This window comes from Xiphophorus maculatus, chromosome 16 (genome assembly GCF_002775205.1).
Source record: "Xiphophorus maculatus strain JP 163 A chromosome 16, X_maculatus-5.0-male, whole genome shotgun sequence".
NCBI lineage: Eukaryota > Metazoa > Chordata > Actinopteri > Cyprinodontiformes > Poeciliidae > Xiphophorus > Xiphophorus maculatus.
In genome coordinates, this window is record NC_036458.1 from 16,649,020 (window position 1) to 16,669,254 (window position 20,235).

At 36.4% G+C, this 20,235-nt stretch overlaps 1 protein-coding gene across 1 annotated transcript; it reads left to right on the forward strand.

Annotated features, from left to right (window-relative positions):
* Positions 1-4,499: 4,499 nt before the first annotated feature.
* On the forward strand, positions 4,500-19,438 carry LOC111611613 (zinc finger protein 260-like). Its single transcript, XM_023348715.1, has 4 exons — positions 4,500-4,683; positions 7,692-9,001; positions 9,684-10,517; positions 18,717-19,438. Exons 1-4 carry the CDS (start codon positions 4,545-4,547, stop codon positions 18,828-18,830), a joined length of 2,397 nt encoding a protein of 798 aa, XP_023204483.1. The 5' UTR covers positions 4,500-4,544; the 3' UTR covers positions 18,831-19,438.
* Positions 19,439-20,235: the final 797 nt, after the last annotated feature.

Consider the following 20,235-nt stretch of genomic DNA (forward strand, 5'->3'; position numbering starts at 1 on the left):
AGGTTCTTTGATGCACAGCTTTGTTGTTCAGACTCATTAAAGTTCCGCTAAATCTAGAAGCACCTTAAGATGGTGCTTTAAATTCACACAAAGAAGATAAACCGGAAAAGATTTTATTTCTAACACAGATAGCAAAGTCAATGAGGTTCTTGTATTGATCATGCTGCACTGCACACATGAACGCAAACTGGTTGGAATGGTTCAGAATATGCATGTGTTGCATGCAAAAAAAAGAGTATGGCAATTTACAATAGTGCAAATCTACAGAGGGCTTCGCAGAGACAAACTTAGAAATGGGAACACAAAAGCATAAGTGATATAAAATATATTAAATAAAACTACAAGTGGACGATTATTTTAGTTCTAACATGCATCAATGAGCAATTCCATTAATATTTCAGTCAGGTATCCATGTTTCAATATATTTCAGAGATTCCCAATACCATTGGAATTCAGGTTTTTAAAAATTTTAAAAACTGAGGATTATCTTAGCTCTCTTTGTTTATGAATAAACATTTTTACCAGACAAAATATTAATTACAACACAGTTGCAGATTTTTGTTATTCAATAATACTCCAATTATTCAGCTTAAATGGTTAATTTTCTGTCACCAAATTTGCAGACTATTTCATTTCTCCTGCTGATTCTACTCATTACATTTCAGTAACTGTTCTCCAATTGAACTCAAATTTCAGCAAGAGCTTCGATGAATGCAACATGTGCCCTTTTAACAAACAGTTAAGAAGCTACTTGTTAAAGACACTTCCATTTTTATAGAAAATGCAATTGTTCTTGTTACTTTCTAAGACTTTAAACATATACTGCTCAAAAAAAAAAGGGAACACTTTAAGTGTTAAACACCTGTTTAAGTGTTCCCTTTATTTTTTTGAGCAGTGTATATCTATAAAAGAATCTTTAAAAGACAGCATCAGAAATGAGAAAAATTATACAATTAAGATGGGAGACACCAAATTATTGAAGACAATAATCAGACATTCTTTGTACAATCAAAAATAATAAATGCATGAAAATAGTTTACAGATGGTATTACATTTCCTGTAATGGACAAAGGTATCTTAATGTATCTGAAAAGCTTGTAGACAGCTAAAAATCAGACTGGCTAATATAATTTGAAACAAATAACAGCATCGGTTTCAATCTCATTTTGCTTTTAAGACAAACCTGTCAACACTTCCGACCCCCTCAACTCATAACTCCTAATTATTCATATTCATAACCCTTCATATTGAAGTTTGACGAGAGGCTGTACCTACTGTACATGTTGGTTCCACAGCTTCCCCTGAAAATATGGATAAAATCAATCATTACAGAGTAAAAGTCATTTGAAAAGGGAGAAGCATATAAACAAGTCAAGTCAATGACGAGTCAATGACATGATGCAATCTGCATTTTTAACTCGGATAACTTAACTTTTTTTTGTGACCTGTATTATACATTTAAATTGCTGCACTATATAATAAGTAGCATAGAAATGACTTTTATTTGGTAAATTGTCTTGAGATTACCTATTGTAAATTAGTGTTATACAAATCAACTGAATTGCATTTAGAAATGTGACTGGATTTAAGAGAAATTATACAGTGTTTTATAGGTTGATGAAAGCAAAGATTTGTATGTTTTTCTGCAGAGCCATCCTCTCAGCAGCAGTGCAGCTGCTGTGCCACAAGTGATGCAGACAGAGAAAGCTCTCCACCCCACAGTGATAATAGCTGCTAACCTTAACAGGTTCATTTACTGTTACCCAACATGATGTAGCATTTAAGGTAACATTAGCTTTTGTTTAATTGGGACAAAAAAGCTAAGCTAAACTTACTCAATGGATTGAGTTAATGTTATGCTAACATACCGCAACATGGTAACCAACGAATTTAAGCTAACATTAGATTAAATTTTTTTACCTAAAACCTAAACCACCCGTATTTAATGGGTTAAGTCGTGTTAACCAACACGCTAGCGTAAGCCAACATAATATTAATATTTAAGCTAACAGCTTTCTTTTTGACTAATGTTAGCTCATACACTCTTGTTACTGCAGTATGGGTTAAAAGTTGTTACTCTCTTTAATACTGAAATACTTCAATATATATTATACTTTACCTTTGTAGCATGATCATGCACTTAAACTCAAATATTTATGCAAATTACAGCAGAAGCGTTCAGCACTCACTACATTTTCAAAGGAAATGCAAGTGATCATGTGACTTTGTAAGGAATTAATCAAACATATATCTATGTGTAGAGATTACATTAGTTTCAACTTTAAAAAAAGATAGTGATCTTTAATAGAAAACAGCCACAGCAGAAAATAGAAAAATTATACAACTACGACAAGCTACACACCAAATTATTGGAGAGAATAATCACATACTTTGTACAATCAAGCACAATCAATGAAGGAAAATATGTATATTCTTTTTAGATCTTTTTTAATACAGTAAATTTCAAAGGGCAAAACAATTATCGTAATGAAAATCTACAAAGAGTGCACAACAGCACATTTTATTTTGGATTAAAAATGTACTAAAGTAAACGTCATTCACCCCACTCATTCTTTCCATACAGAATAGTACAAATCAATACTTCAAATTCATATTGTACATCTCTAAGTATCCAAATGTCAAGATCCAAATGATCACATTTAACAAATTACAAACTTAAACCATTTTCCCACTTTATAAACAAGAAAGCCCTCCGGTTTTCACCTAATGACTTTTATAATGAAACTCAACATAGGACAAATATGGAAAATAGTTCTACAGCTTTTCACCAGTGTGAATCATCATGTGCCGAGTTAAATCCTGTTTTTGACTAAAACTTTTTCCACAGTTCCCACATGAAAACAGCTTTTCACCAGTGTGAATCATCATGTGCCGAGAAAAATTCTGTTTTTGACTAAAACTTTGTCCACAGTTCCCACATGGAAACGGCTTTTCACCAGTGTGAATTCTAATATGATCATTGAGAGCATGTTTGGCAGTGAAACTTTTTTCACAAATGACACATGAGAAAGGTTTGCTTCTTTCCTGATTTTTCTTCTCAGCTGCAGCAGCTTCCTGGAAGTTGACTTGGTGTGTTTGCTCATAAACAGTAGACCCCATGAAGGTATCAGTCTCCTGTTTTGATGCAACCTGTTTTTCACTCTGACTGCAGTAAACGTCTGTCCCTTCCACTCTCATCTGCTGATGTTTTAGATCCTCCTGCTCTTCTTTTCTCTGTTGATCATCTGGCTCTTCCTGTTCTTGTTTCCCCTGCAGAGGTTCTAACTCCTCCTGGTCCAGAGTGGAGCTCCTCTCCAGGTCACATAGCTTCTTATAAACGTTATGTCGTTGGCGATCTAGAGAACAAAACAGAAAAAAGAGGAATTGTTAACTTTATTTATTGAAGTAAATGAGAGAAGACTTTCATTTAATCCCAAATTTCTAATTGGAAATTTTTAATTAAGTGCAAGTTATAATAATTTCTGTTATTTAGGAATTATTACATTTTATGTTGGTTATGTTAGTTAAATGTCAGTTTTATATTCAGGATTTATTGTTGCCAGTGGGAAACTACGTAAACTAATTTACACTAATCTAATCTATTTATACATACAAAAAAAATAAAAATAATAGCATGCATAACCTATAATAACGAGGCATGATTACAAATGTCTTTAGACTCGTTTTAGATGGCTGATCAGTGCAGAGTGCAGGATTTTTTTATTTTTTTTTTAAGATTTTTTTAAATGCCACATCATGCAGATGGCTTTGTCTTTAGGTGCCAAAGTCAGGTGAAAATTTGTTATTATGCACAAATGTACATCCTGGAGGAACTTCTGCCTGTTTCACCAGACCAAGCACGACACTTGGTCTTGCTTGGTCTGTAGTAAGACGATCATCTTTAGTAAGATCTTACTAAAAGATGACAACATCTTTTAGTAATTCAGTGCACTGAACATAGGCCATACTTTGTGGAAAGGGTCACAAAGTATGGCCCTTTACAGAGTGGGAACTCTCAACTGAGGGAGTAACAGTGATGTAGAAGACATAGGATACATGCAGTACATAGTGAATATTCATCCATTATGTACAGTATTTATTTAGCCTTCATATTTTTTAATCTGTCTCCCTTTCTCTTTCAATTTTTATCAGCTGCTTCTTCTTCTTCTTCTTCTTCTTCGATTTTTTTTGGCGTTTGGCAAAGCTATGGAAGCCCGTTTCCGCCACTCTGTTAAAAAAAATAAAAATAATCTCATTATAATGAAATAGTATCTCAAAATAATTAGATACTATCTCAAAATTATTAGATACTATCTCAAAATAATGAGATATTATCTCATTATAATGAGATAAATTTTATTCTTTTAACAGAGTGGCGGAAACGGGCTTCCGTAGTAACGGGCTTCCTTAGCTTTGCCAACCGCCAAAAAAAAATCGAAGAAGAAGAAGAAGCCATTGTAGAGGAAGAAGGCGGAGGGCACGTGGTCTGTTTTGTTTAACGTACGAATGTTTAAACATTTCTTCGGTCCAGCTTAAACAAGTTCATGAACAAGTGGTTCAGTGCTGCGGAAGAAACATTCACAGAGTTTAACGAAATAACCGTCGAGTCGGAGGAAGAGATGGACGATCAGCGCAGACTGCTGGCTTTTTCCCGGACTCCCCAGATCATCTTACACCGAATAGGTAGGAAACACCAACGTTTGGTGTTCCGTCTCGCAGGCAACGATTGTGGCCAGACATTTTTTCTAACTTTCGGAATCTAAAAATGTTGCTTTGACATTTTGGGTCCCTGTTAAAGTTTTAAAATAATATAATGGGTTGTCTACTCTTAAGTTATATCAGTTTCATCTAGCTAAGACGAATCGTCACATGACCAGGCATCTTTACGTTTTGCCTGTACAAGAGCAAGTCAATAAAATACTTTAATAATCAACTATAAGTAAAATATCTTGTACATATGTTCTTTAAAAGGTCTTCTACTGAAGATATATATTGATAATTTTATCCCAGCATGCATCCGTTATTCATAAGAAGACTAACGTAAGCATGGCAACCAGCGGAGTTAGCCGTGCTGCTAACTCCGCTGTTAGCAAGTTTTTCTTTTCTTTTCTTCTTTCTCTCTTTCTTTCTTTACCTCGTAGTGGTTCTATTATTTTAGGGACTCCCGCTCTTCCCATGTCTGTGCCCTCTGTCCCCCGGACATTTATCAGCATTTATAATTTTTAAACCGTTAACATGTTTTTTCCGAGCCTCCTTTAACTCAACACGAGCGCGAAGATACTCTCGCCGTTTTTGCACCTGTGCGGAACCAACTGATAAACAAACAGAGGTTTATTGATATTTTAACAGTCTAATGGGTTTTATCAATAGATCCTGACACAACCGGCCCTTTAAGAACATTCAGATTTTTAATAAGGCCCAAAATGAAAATGAGTTTGACACCCCTGGACTGCACTGATCCTAATATGCCATAGTACAGTACTTACTTGAGTAGATTGATTTTGCATACAGAAATAGACTTCAGAGATTGGAAATATTAGGTTCTTAGACTAACATGATTACTCAGCATTTTTGTTTGCATCATTATTGTTTAGAGTGTATTAATAAACATGGTTATTTTATTGAAAGGTTGCAAACATGTTTAGCTATTTATTTTTAAATTAAAGGCCCTTTTACTGTCTCCCCACAAAATCATCTTTCTGATAATTAGAAAGATACAGCTGATAAAAATTGAAAGAGAAAGGGAGACAGATTGAAAAAAGATATGAAGGCTAAATAAATACAGTACATAATGGATGAATATTCACTATGTACTGCATGTATCCTATGTCTTCTACATCACTGTCACTCCCTCAGTTGAGAGTTCCCACTCTGTTAAGGGCCATACTTTGTGACCCTTTCCACAAAGTATGGCCTATGTTCAGTGCACTGAATTACTAAAAGATGTTGTCATCTTTTAGTAATTTAGTAGATGATCATCTTACTAAAGATGATCATCTTACTTCAGACCAAGCAAGACCAAGTGTCGTTCTTGGTCTGGTGAAACAGGCAGAAGTTCCTCCAGGATGTACATTTGTGCATAATAACAAATTTTCACCTGACTTTGGCACATAAAGACAAAGCCATCTGCATGATGTGGCATTTAAAAAAATCTTTAAAAAAAAAAATCCTGCACTCTGCGCTGATCAGCCATCTAAAACGAGTCTAAAGACATTTGTTATCATGCCTCGTTATTATAGGTTATGCATGCTATTATTTTTATTTTTTTGTATGTATAAATAGATTAGATTAGTGTAAATTAGTTTACGTAGTTTCCCATCCATCCATCCATCCATCCATCTTCTTCCGCTTATCCGAGGTCGGGTCGCGGGGGTAGCAGCTTCAGAAGGGAGGCCCAGACTTCCCTCTCCCCAGCCATTTCTTCTAGCTCCTCCGGGGGAATCCCGAGGCGTTCCCAGGCCAGCCGAGAGACATAGTCCCTCCAGCGTGTCCTGGGTCTTCCCCGGGGCCTCCTCCCGGTGGGACGTGCCTGGAACACCTCACCAGGGAGGCGTCCAGGAGGCATCCTGACCAGATGCCCGAGCCACCTCAACTGGCTCCTCTCGATGTGAAGGAGCAGCGGCTCTACTCTGAGTCCCTCCCGGATGACTGAGCTTCTCACCCTATCTCTAAGGGAGAGCCCAGCCACCCTACGGAGAAAACCCATTTCGGCCGCTTGTATCCGCGATCTTTTTCTTTCGGTCATGACCCAAAGCTCATGACCATAGATGAGGGTGGGAACGTAGATCGACCGGTAAATCGAGAGCTTCGCTTTTTGGCTCAGCTCTCTCTTCACCACGACGGACCGGTACAGCGCCCGCTTGACAGCAGACGCTGCGCCAATCCGCCTGTCGATCTCCCGCTCTCTTCTTCCCCCATTCGTGAACAAGATCCCGAGATACTTAAACTCCTCCACTTGGGGCAGGACACCCCCCCTGACCCGGAGAAGGCACTCTACCCTTTTCCGGCTCAAGACCATGGCCTCGGATTTGGAGGCACTGATCCCCATCCCGGCCGCTTCACACTCGGCTGCGAACCGCTCCAGCGAGAGCTGCAGATCACGATCTGATGAAGCCAAAAGGACCACATCGTCTGCGAAAAGCAGAGATGAGATCCTAAGGCCACCAAATCGGATCCCCTCAACACCTTGGCTGCGCCTAGAAATTCTGTCCATGAAAGTGATGAACAGAATCGGTGACAAAGGGCAGCCCTGGCGGAGTCCAACTCTCACCGGAAACGAGCCCGACTTACTGCCGGCAATGCGGACCAGACTCTGACACCGGTCATACAGGGACCTGACAGCCCGTATCAAAGGGCCCGGTACCCCATACTCCCGGAGAACCCCCCACAGGGCTCCCCGAGGGACACGGTCAAACGCCTTCTCCAAGTCCACAAAACACATGTAGACTGGTTGGGCGAACTCCCATGCACCCTCCAGTTTCCCACTGGCAACAATAAATCCTGAATATAAAACTGACATTTAACTAACATAACCAACATAAAATGTAATAATTCCTAAATAACAGAAATTATTATAAGTTGCACTTAATTAAAAATTTCCAATTAGAAATTTGGGATTAAATGAAAGTCTTCTCTCATTTACTTCAATAAATAAAGTTAACAATTCCTCTTTCTTCTCTTTTCTTCTCTAGATCGCCAACGACATAACGTTTCTAAGAAGCTATGTGACCTGGAGAGGAGCTCCACTCTGGACCAGGAGGAGTTAGAACCTCTGCAGGGGAAACAAGAACAGGAAGAGCCAAATGATCAACGGAGAAAAGAAGAGCAGGAGGATCTAAAACATCAGCAGATGAGAGTGGAAGGGAAAGAAGTTTACTGCAGTCAGAGTGAAGAACAGGTTGCATCAAAACAGGAGACTGATACCTTCATGGGGGCTACTGTTTATGAGCAAACACACCAAGTCAACTTCCAGGAAGCTGCTGCAGCTGAGAAGAAAAATCAGGAAAGAAGCAAACCTTTCTCATGTGTCATCTGTGAAAAACGTTTCACTGCCAAACATGCTCTCAATGATCATATTAGAATTCACACTCGTGAAAAGTCGTTTTTATGTGGGAACTGTGGAAAAAGTTTTAGTCAAAAACAGAATTTTATTCGGCACATGATGATTCACACTGGTGAAAAGCCGTTTTCATGTGTGAACTGTGGAAAAAGTTTTAGTCATAAACAGAATTTAACTCAGCACATGATGATTCACACTGGTGAAAAGCCGTTTTCATGTGTGAACTGTGGAAAAAGTTTTAGTCATAAACAGAATTTGACTCAGCACATGATGATTCACACTGGTGAAAAGCCGTTTTCATGTGTGAACTGTGGAAAAAGTTTTAGTCATAAACAGAATTTAACTCAGCACATGATGATTCACACTGGTGAAAAGCCGTTTTCATGTGTGAACTGTGGAAAAAGTTTTAGTCATAAACAGAATTTGACTCGGCACATGATGATTCACACTGGTGAAAAGCCGTTTTCATGTGGGAACTGTGGAAAAAGTTTTAGTCAAAAACATGATTTATCTCGGCACATGATGATTCACACTGGTGAAAAGCCGTTTTCATGTGGGAACTGTGGAAAAAGTTTTAGTCATGAACAGAATTTAACTCAACACATGATGATTCACACTGGTGAAAAGCCGTTTTCATGTGGAAACTGTGGAAAAAGTTTTAATCGAAAGCATCATTTAACTCGGCACATGATGATTCACACTGGTGAAAAGCCGTTTTCATGTGGGAACTGTGGACAAAGTTTTAGTCAAAAACAGGACTTAACTCGGCACGTGATGATTCACACTGGTGAAAAGCCGTTTTCATGTGGGAACTGTGGAAAAAGCTTTAGTCAAAAACAGTATTTAACTCGGCACATGATAATTCACACTGGTGAAAAGCCGTTTCCATGTGGGAACTGTGGAAAAAGTTTTAGTCGAAAGCAGAATTTAACTCAGCACATGATGATTCACACTTGTGAAAAGCCGTTTTCATGTGGGAACTGTGGAAAAAGTTTTAGTCAAAAACAGGATTTAACTCGGCACATGATGATTCACACTGGTGAAAAGCCGTTTCCATGTGGGAACTGTGGAAAAAGTTTTAGTCGAAAGCAGAATTTAACTCAGCACATGATGATTCACACTGGTGAAAAGCTGTTTTCATGTGTGAACTGTGGACACACATGATTCACACTGGTGAAAAGCCGTTTCCATGTGGGAACTGTGGAAAAAGTTTTAGTCATAAACAGAATTTGACTAAGCACATGATTCACACTGGTGAAAAGCCGTTTTCATGTGGGAACTGTGGAAAAAGTTTTAGTCAAAAACAGGATTTAACTCGGCACATGATGATTCACACTGGTGAAAAGCCGTTTCCATGTGGGAACTGTGGAAAAAGTTTTAGTCGAAAGCAGAATTTAACTCAACACATGATGATTCACACTGGTGAAAAGCCGTTTTCATGTCGGAACTGTGGAAAAAGTTTTAGTCATAAACAGGATTTAACTCGGCACATGATGATTCACACTGGTGAAAAGCCGTTTTCATGTGGGAACTGTGGAAAAAGTTTTAGTCATAAACAGAATTTGACTAAGCACATGATTCACACTGGTGAAAAGCCGTTTTCATGTGGGAACTGTGGACACACATGATTCACACGGGTGAAAAGCCGTTTCCATGTGGGAACTGTGGAAAAAGTTTTAGTCGAAAGCAGAATTTAACTCAGCACATGATGATTCACACTGGTGAAAAGCCGTTTTCATGTCGGAACTGTGGAAAAAGTTTTAGTCATAAACAGGATTTAACTCGGCACATGATGATTCACACTGGTGAAAAGCCGTTTTCATGTGGGAACTGTGGAAAAAGTTTTAGTCATAAACAGAATTTGACTAAGCACATGATTCACACTGGTGAAAAGCAGTTTTCATGTGGGAACTGTGGAAAAAGTTTTAGTCATGAACGGAATTTAACTCAACACATGATGATTCACACTGGTGAAAAGCCGTTTTCATGTGGAAACTGTGGAAAAAGTTTTAATCGAAAGAATCATTTAACTCGGCACATGATGATTCACACTGGTGAAAAGCCGTTTTCATGTGGGAACTGTGGAAAAAGTTTTAGTCATAAACAGGATTTAACTCGGCACGTGATGATTCACACTGGTGAAAAGCCGTTTTCATGTGGGAACTGTGGAAAAAGTTTTAGTCATGAACGGAATTTAACTCAACACATGATGATTCACACTGGTGAAAAGCCGTTTTCATGTGGAAACTGTGGAAAAAGTTTTAATCGAAAGCATCATTTAACTCGGCACGTGATGATTCACACTGGTGAAAAGCCGTTTTCATGTGGGAACTGTGGAAAAAGTTTTAGTCAAAAACAGGATTTAACTCGGCACATGATGATTCACACTGGTGAAAAGCCGTTTTCATGTGGGAACTGTGGAAAAAGTTTTAATCGAAAGCATCATTTAACTCGGCACATGATGATCCACACTGGTGAAAAGCCGTAGAACTATTTTCCATTTTTGTCCTATGTTGAGTTTCATTATAAAAGTTATTTAGATGAAAACTGGAGGGCTTTCTTGTTTATAAGGTGGGAAAATGGTTTAAGTTTGTAATTTGTTAAATGTGATCATTTGGATCTTGACATTTGGATACTTAGAGATGTACAATATAAATTTGAAGTATTGATTTGTATTATTCTGTATGGAAAGAATGAGTGGGGTGAATGACGTTTACTTTTATACATTTTTAATCCAAAATAAAATGTGCTGTTGTGCACTCTTTGTAGATTTTCATTACGGTAATTGTTTTGCACTTTGAAATTTACTGTATTAAAAAAAAATCTTTGATAAGTTTGTCTTTAAAGCAAAACTAGACTGAAACTGATGCTGTTATTTGTTTCAAATTATATTAACCAGTCTATATAAAAGCTTTTCAAATAAATTAATATGCCCTTTTGCTTAGAAAATGCAATATACATACTTTCCTTCATTGATTGTGCTTGATTGTACAAAGTATGTGTGATTATTCTCTCCAATAATTTGGTGTGTAGCTTGTCGTAGTTGTATAATTTTTCCATTTTCTCCTGTGGCTGTTTTCTATTAAAGATCACTATCTTTTTTTAAAGTTGAAACTAATTTAATCTCTACACATAGATATATGTTTGATTAATTCCTTACAAAGTCACATGATCACTTGCATTTCCTTTGAAAATGTAGTGAGTGCTGAACGCTACTGCTGTAATTTGCATAAATATTTGAGTTTAAGTGCATGATCATGCTTACAAAGGTAAAGTATAATATATATTGAAGTATTTCAGCATTAAAGAGAGTAACAACCTTTAACCCATACTGCAGTAACAAGAGTGTATGAGCTAAGATTAGTCAAAAAGAAAGCTGTTAGCTTAAATATTAATATGTTGGCTTACGCTGGCGTGTTGGTTAACACGACTTAACCCATTATATACCGGTGGTTTAGGTTTTAGGTAAAAAAATTTAATCTAATGTTAGCTTAAATTCGTTGGTTACCATGGTGCGGTATGTTAGCATAACATTAACTCAATCCATTGAGTAAGTTTAGCTTAGCTTTTTTGTCCCAATTAAACAAAAGCTAATTTTACCTTAAATGCTACATCATGTTGGGTAACAGTAAATGAACCTGTTAAGGTTAGCAGCTATTATCGCTGTGGGGTGGAGAGCGTTCTCTGTCTGCATCACTTGTGGCACAGCAGCTGCACTGCTGCTGAGAGGATGGCTCTGCAGAAAAAAATACCAATCTTTGCTTTCATCAACCTATAAAACACTGTATAATTTCTCTTAAGTCCAGTCACATTTCTAAATCCAATTCAGTTGATTTGTATAACACTAATTTACAATAAGTAATCTCAAGACAATTTACCAAAACAAAGTCATTTCTATGCTACTTATTATATAGTGCAGCAATTTAAATGAATAATACAAGTCACAAAAAAAAGTTAAGTTATCCGAGTTAAAAATGCAGATTGCATCATGTCATTGACTCGTCATTGACTTGACTTGTTTATATGCTTCTCCCTCTTCAAATGACTTTTACTCTGTAATGATTGATTTTATCCATATTTTCAGGGGAAGCTGTGGAACCAACATGTACAGTAGGTACAGCCTCTCGTCAAACTTCAATATGACAGGTTATGAATATGAATGGAAATTTGGGGCAACACTTACAGAACGTTACTACAACCATTATGCACATTACAAAAAAGAGCCATTCGTTTAGTTCATAAGGTTGATTTTTACTGTCATACCCACAATCTATTTATAGATTCTTATTTATTGAAATTCACTGATTTAGTAGAGCTTCAAACTGCACAGATTATGTTTAAAGTCAGGAATAAAATATTGCCAGAAAAGATTCAACAATTATTTTCCGATAGAGTGGGGGATATGACTATAGAGAAAACCTTAACTTCAGAACTTTGAAGGCTCGTACAACAATGAAAACATTGTGCATTTCGGGGGTTGGTGTGAGGATATGGAATAAACTCTCTAAAGAGCTGAAGCAAAGTCCAAGTATGAGACATTTTAAAAAAGGTCTCAAGGCAGCTATTATTCAAAGTTATAAGGAAGAACAAGGGGGATAATCCTGGTTGGGAACTAAAACTTTAGGTATGATGTCATCAAGTAGGTGGCATGTCGGCGCAGGTGTGGGTAAATATATAAAGGTATGAAAATAACAGTGTATTTTGTGTATAAGCAGATGGGTGTGTATATGGGTGTATGTACGTATATATGTTTGTATATGTAAATATATATATATGCATGTGTACAGATGTGTATGTGTGTGTATGCACTATTTTCATCTAGCTGAGGAAATCTTATTATACTTATTATTTCCTTTGTCAGAAAGGATATCGGACATTGAAAATACTGTAATAAATTACAGCTGGAAAAGGGGTATGACTACATAAGTTATACTTCAGCATACTCCTTTTCAGACTCATAATCACCGATGTGATGTGTTTTTTTGTTTTTCTTTTTTAAAAGAAATATATTATGTACTTTGTGTCGTTTACACTGTCGGTGAAAGGTTTGTCTGAAATAAACTAAACTAAAACTAAAAAAACTAAAAAAATATATGAATAATTAGGGGGCGTGAGTGATGAGTTGAGGGGGTCGGAAGTGTTGACAGGTTTGTCTTAAAAGCAAAATGAGATTGAAACCGATGCTGTTATTTGTTTCAAATTATATTAACCAGTCTTATTTTTAGCTGTCTACAAGCTTTTCAGATACATTAAGATACCTTTGTCCATTACAGGAAATGTAATACCATCTGTAAACTATTTTCATGCATTTATTATTTTTGATTGTACAAAGAATGTCTGATTATTGTCTGCAATAATTTGGTGTCTCCCATCTTAATTGTATAATTTTTCTCATTTCTGATGCTGTCTTCTTTTAAAGATTCTTTTATAGATATATGTTTAAAGTCTTAGAATGTCACAAGAACAATTGCATTTTCTATAAAAATGGAAGTGTCTTTAACAAGTAGCTTCTTAACTGTTTGTTAAAAGGGCACATGTTGCATTCATCGAATGCTCTTGCTGAAATTTGAGTTCAGCTGGAGAATAGTTACTGAAATGTAATGAGTAGAATCAGCAGGAGAAATGAAATAGTCTGTGAATTTGGTGACAGAAAATTAACCATTTAAGCTGAATAATTGGAGTATTATTGAATAACAAAAATCTGCAACTGTGTTGTAATTAATATTTTGACTGGTAAAAATGTTTATTCATAAACAAAGAGAGCTAAGATAATCCCCAGTTTTTAAATTTTTTAAAAATCTGAATTCCAATGGTATTGGGAATCTCTGAAATATATTGAAACATGGATACCTGACTGAAATTTTAATGGAATTGCTCATTGATGCATGTTAAAACCAAAATAATCGTCCACTTGTAGTTTTATTTAATATATTTTATATCACTTATGCTTTTGTGTTCCCATTTCTAAGTTTGTCTCTGCGAAGCCCTCTGTAGATTTGCACTATTGTAAATTGCCATACTCTTTTTTTGCATGTATCGTTTAAAAAAAGAAAAAGAAATCTCAAAAATGAAATAGAATTAAAGTTTAATTGGATTTAGTTGATTTTATTTAGGAATAATTGGAAAAGTAAAATTCATCAGATTATCTGTGTTGATTATTTAAAATGAACGGTTATTCATTAATAGTATGTAATCCTTGAGTGACAGTCTGATTTGTATGGAAGCCAGTTTCCGCCACTCTGTAAAAAAAAAAATCTATCTCATTATAATGAGATAGTATTTCATTATTTTGAGATACTATATCGTTATTTTTTGTTACTATCTCATTATAATGAGATACTATCTCATTACTTTGAGTTACTATCTCGTTATGTTGAGATAGTATCTAATTATTTTGAGATACTATCTCATTATAATGAGATAATTTATTTTTATTTTTTTAACAGAGTGGCGGAAACGGGCTTCCGTAGCTTTGCCAACCGCCAAAAAAAAAATCGAAGAAGAAGAAGAAGAAGCCGTTGTAGAGGAAGAAGACGGAGGGCACGTGGTCTGTTTTGTTTAACGTGCGAATGTTTAAACATTTCTTCGGTCCAGCTTAAACAAGTTCATGAACAAGTGGTTCAGTGCTGCGGAAGAAACATTCACAGAGTTTAACGAAATAACCGTCGAGTCGGTGGAAGAGATGGACGATCAGCGCAGACTGCTGGCTTTTTCCCGGACTCCCCAGATCATCTTACACCGAATAGGTAGGAAACACCAACGTTTGGTCTTCCGTCTCGCAGGCAACGATTGTGGCCAGACATTTTTTCTAACTTTCGGAATGTAAAAATGTTGCTTTGACATTTTGGGTCCCTGTTAAAGTTTTAAAATAATATAATGGGTTGTCTACTCTTAAGTTATATCAGTTTCATCTAGCTACGAATCGTCACATGACCAGGCATCTTTACGTTTTGTCTGTACTAGAGCAAGTCAATAAAATACTTTAATAATCAACTATAAGTAAAATATCTTGTACATATTGTCGAGGAAAATTATTGATTTTGGTGCTTAATGCAGTTAATTTTACGCATGTGTAAAAGGGTAGGTTTGATACTCTTGTTTTGAACCGGACAGACAGGGGTTAGAATGCAGATCACTAAATGGGGCCGCTTGCAGCCCGGCCAGAACACAGAAACATAAATTAACATTCTTGCAGGCAGTTGGGGAGAATTGCTGGAGGCCAGCATCTGCGATGGCGTAAAACTAATGCAAAATAGAAGATTGAAACCCCGTAACATTTAACTTCTAAGTATTAATACCATGTTTACTGAAGATTGTATTATCTCATTTAAAAACTATTAAAGGATGAATGTATTTGAAAACTGTATTATCTGTGACGATATTAGAAGCAAATGGAAATTGTTTGAATGAAAATGTTTTTTTACTATTAGAAAATGGCTCAGGAATTATACTTTATTTTGTCCTGTAGATTTTATGTATTATTTTGGCAGAACTTAATCTTTTGGGGGGCTGAATGTGCAAAAGCAAAACTGGGGTTTGTAAAGATAACATTTTTTGAAAATTACCAGATGCAAGTCTCTTCGAGAACGTTAGGAGAGATAATGGAAGAGACGTCAGATTTATGGGTGTCTGCGAAATCTTATCTTAAGACTCTCGGCGCCGGGGACATTCGTACCTGGTATCGTCCAAGATGGTCCGCCTTTGTCTCTCGATAGAAACCAGACGCCTTTGGAACTTCGTTGTAAATTGGGAGACTTCTCAAGTTTCCTGTAGTTCCTACGGGAGTTTCTAATTGGTTAAAGAGCGGAACGCCTTAGTTGAATATATTAAATTGAAGAAACGCCCACTCAGTATAAAACTTCATGTAAACGTTAAAAATTCAGAATGCTACCACTGTTTTGCTTTTTGGCATAAAAAAAGCTTTCTCCAAAGACGCGTCTTTGCCCCCCTTGTTTCTTTGTGTTTCTTTTTCTATTTCTCCTGTTACAGGTAATGAATATATCTCTGTATCTCTGCAGCTTTGTTGTCGATTGCTCTTATGAATTCAACTCTGTGATCTGTGACGTCAACGCGCAGTGTCGTGGTTTCACTTCCTCCAGCCGCAGCCCGCCTGCCAGAGATTCCGGGACTCTAAGGAAGAAGAGGCTAAATTTTGTCCAAAATTAATGTTAAATTATTCTTCCTTAATAATATGTTCTTTAAAAGGTCTTCTACTGAAGGTATATATTGATTATTTTATCCCCGAATGCATCCGTTATACATAAGAAGACTAACGTAAGCATGGCAACCAGCGGAGTTAGCCGTGCTGCTAACTCTGCTGTTGGCACGCTTTTTTTTTCTCTTTTCTTCTTTCTCTCTTTCTTTCTTTACCTCGTAGTGGTTCTATTATTTTAGGGACTCCCGCTCTTCCCATGTCTGTGCCCTCTGTCCCCCGGACATTTATCAGCATTTATAATTTTTAAACCGTTAACATGTTTTTTCCGAGCCGCCTTTAAACTCAACGCGAGCGCGAAGATACTATCGCCGTTTTTGCACCTGTGCGGAACCAACTGATAAACAAACAGATGTTTATTGATATTTTAACAGTCTAATGGGTTTTATCAATAGATCCTGACACAACCGGCCCTTTAAGAACATTCAGATTTTTAATAAGGCCCAAAATGAAAATGAGTTTGACGCCCCTGGTCTGCACTGATCCTAATATGCCATAGTACTTACTTGAGTAGATTGATTTTGCATACAGAAATAGACTTCAAAGATTGGAAATATTAGGTTCTTAGACTAACATGATTACTCAGCATTTTTGTTTGCATCATTATTGTTTAGAGTGTATTAATAAACATGGTTATTTTATTTGAAAGTTGCAAACATGTTTAGCTATTTATTTTTAAATTAAAAGCCCTTTTACTGTCTCCCCACAAAATCATCTTTCTGATAATTAGAAAGATCCAGCTGATAAAAATTGAAAGAGAAAGGGAGACAGATTACAAAAAGATATGAAGGCTAAATAAATACAGTACATAATGGATGAATATTCACTATGTACTGCATGTATCCTATGTCTTCTACATCACTGTCACTCCCTCAGTTGAGAGTTCCCACTCTGTAAAGCACAGGTGTCAAACTCCAGTCCTCAAGGGCCGGTGTCCTGCAGTTTTTAGATGTGCCACTGGTGCAAAACACTGGAATGAAATAACTTAATTACCTCCTCCTTGTGTAGATCAGTTCTCCCAGCCTTGCTAATGACCTAATTATTCTATTCAGGTGTGGTGCAGCAGAGGCACATCTAAAAGTTGCAGGACACCGGCCCTTGAGGACTGGAGTTTGACACCCCTGCTGTAAAGGGTCATACTTTGTGACCCTTTCCACAAAGTATGGCCTATGTTCAGTGCACTGAATTACTAAATGATGTTGTCATCTTTTAGTAAGATCTTACTAAAGATGATCATCTTACTACAGACCAAGCAAGACCAAGTGTCGTGCTTGGTCTGGTGAAACAGGCAGAAGTTCCTCCAGGATGTACATTTGTGCATAATAAGAAATTTTCACCTGACTTTGGCACATAAAGACAAAGCCATCTGCATGATGTGGCATTTAAAAAAAAATCTAAAAAAAAAAAATCCTGCACTCTGCGCTGATCAGCCATCTAAAGCGAGTCTAAAGACATTTGTAATCATGCCTCGTTATTATAGGTTATGCATGCTATTATTTTTATTTTTTTTGTATGTATAAATAGATTAGATTAGTGTAAATTAGTTTACGTAGTTTCCCACTGGCAACAATAAATCCTGAATATAAAACTGACATTTAACTAACATAACCAACATAAAATGTAATAAAAATTTCCAATTAGAAATTTGGGATTAAATGAAAGTCTTCTCTCATTTACTTCAATAAATAAAGTTAACAATTCCTCTTTCTTCTGTTTTCTTCTCTAGATCGCCAACGACATAACGTTTATAAGAAGCTATGTGACCTGGAGAGGAGCTCCACTCTGGACCAGGAGGAGTTAGAACCTCTGCAGGGGAAACAAGAACAGGAAGAGCCAGATGATCAACAGAGAAAAGAAGAGCAGGAGGATCTAAAACATCAGCAGATAAGAGTGGAAGGGACAGAAGTTTACTGCAGTCAGAGTGAAGACCAGGTTGCATCAAAACAGGAGACTGATACCTTCATGGGGTCTACTGTTTATGAGCAAACACACCAAGTCAACTTCCAGGAAGCTGCTGAAGCTCAGAAGAAAAATCAGGAAAGAAGCAAACCTTTCGTATGTGTCATTTGTGAAAAAAGTTTCACTACCAAATATGCTCTCAATGGTCATATTAGAATTCACACTGGTGAAAAGCCGTTTCCATGTGTGAACTGTGGACAAAGTTTTAGTCAAAAACAGGATTTAACTCAGCACATGATGATTCACACTGGTGAAAAGCCGTTTTCATGTGTGAACTGTGGACAAAGTTTTAGTCAAAAACAGGATTTAACTCAGCACATGATGATTCACACTGGTGAAAAGCCGTTTTCATGTGTGAACTGTGGACAAAGTTTTAGTCAAAAACAGGATTTAACTCAGCACATGATGATTCACACTGGTGAAAAGCCGTTTTCATGTGGGAACTGTGGAAAACGTTTTAGTCAAAAACAGGATTTAACTCAGCACATGATGATTCACACTGGTGAAAAGCCGTTTTCATGTGTGAACTGTGGACAAAGTTTTAGTCAAAAACAGGATTTAACTCGGCACATGATGATTCACACTGGTGAAAAGCCCTAGAACTATTTTCCATATTTGTCCTATGTTGAGTTTCATTATTAAAGTCATTTAGATGAAAACTGGAGGGCTTTCTTGTTCATAAAGTGGGAAAATGGTTTAAGTTTCTAATTTGTTAAATGTGATCATTTGGATCTTGACATTTGGATACTTAGAGATGTACAATATAAATTTGAAGTATTGATTTGTATTATTCTGTATGGAAAGAATGAGTGGGGTGAATGACGTTTACTTTTATACATTTTTAATCCAAAATAAAATGTGCTGTTGTGCACTCTTTGTAGATTTTCATTACGGTAATTGTTTTGCACTTTGAAATTTACTGTATTAAAAAAGATCTTTGATAGGTTTGTCTTTAAAGCAAAACTAGACTGAAACTGATGCTGTTATTTGTTTCAAATTATATTAACCAGTCTATATAAAAGCTTTTCAAATAAATTAATATGCCCTTTTGCTTAGAAAATGCAATATACATATTTTCCTTCATTGATTGTGCTTGATTGTACAAAGTATGTGTGATTATTCTCTCCAATAATTTGGTGTGTAGCTTGTCGTAGTTGTATAATTTTTCTATTTTCTGCTGTGGCTGTTTTCTATTAAAGATCACTATCTTTTTTTAAAGTTGAAACTAATTTAATCTCTACACATAGATATATGTTTGATTAATTCCTTACAAAGTCACATGATCACTTGCATTTCCTTTGAAAATGTAGTGAGTGCTGAACTCTACTGCTGTAATTTGCATAAATATTTGAGTTTAAGTGCATGATCATGCTACAAAGGTAAAGTATAATATATATTGAAGTATTTCAGCATTAAAGAGAGTAACAACTTTTAACCCATACTGCAGTAACAAGAGTCAAAACATTAGTCAAAAAGAAAGCTGTTAGCTTAAATATTAATATTATGTTGGCTTACGCTGGCGTGTTGGTTAACACGACTTAACCCATTAAATACGGGTGGTTTAGGTTTTAGGTAAAAAAATTTAATCTGTTAGCTTAAATTCGTTGGTTACCATGGTGCGGTATGTTAGCATAACATTAACTCAATCCATTGAGTAAGTTTAGCTTAGCTTTCTTGTCCCAATTAAACAAAAGCTAATGTTACCTTAAATGCTACATCATGTTGGGTAACAGTAAATGAACCTGTTAAGGTTAGCAGCTATTATCGCTGTGGGGTGGAGAGCTTTCTCTGTCTGCATCACTTGTGGCACAGCAGCTGCACTGCTGCTGAGAGGATGGCTCTGCAGAAAAACATACCAATCTTTGCTTTCATCAACCTATAAAACACTGTATAATTTCTCTTAAGTCCAGTCACATTTCTAAATCCAATTCAGTTGATTTGTATAACACTAATTTACAATAGGTAATCTCAAGACAATTTACCAAAACAAAGTCATTTCTATGCT

Excerpts from the sequence above, each read along its gene's own strand:
- LOC111611613 (XM_023348715.1), top strand. The coding sequence starts at position 4,545 with ATGAACAAGTGGTTCAGTGCTGCGGAAGAAACATTCACAGAGTTTAAC. Across the intron at positions 4,684-7,691 it reads GATCATCTTACACCGAATAG|ATCGCCAACGACATAACGTT; the intron begins GTAGGAAACACC and ends TTTCTTCTCTAG. Across the intron at positions 10,518-18,716 it reads AGCATCATTTAACTCGGCAC|ATGATGATTCACACTGGTGA; the intron begins ATGATGATCCAC and ends TTAACTCAGCAC.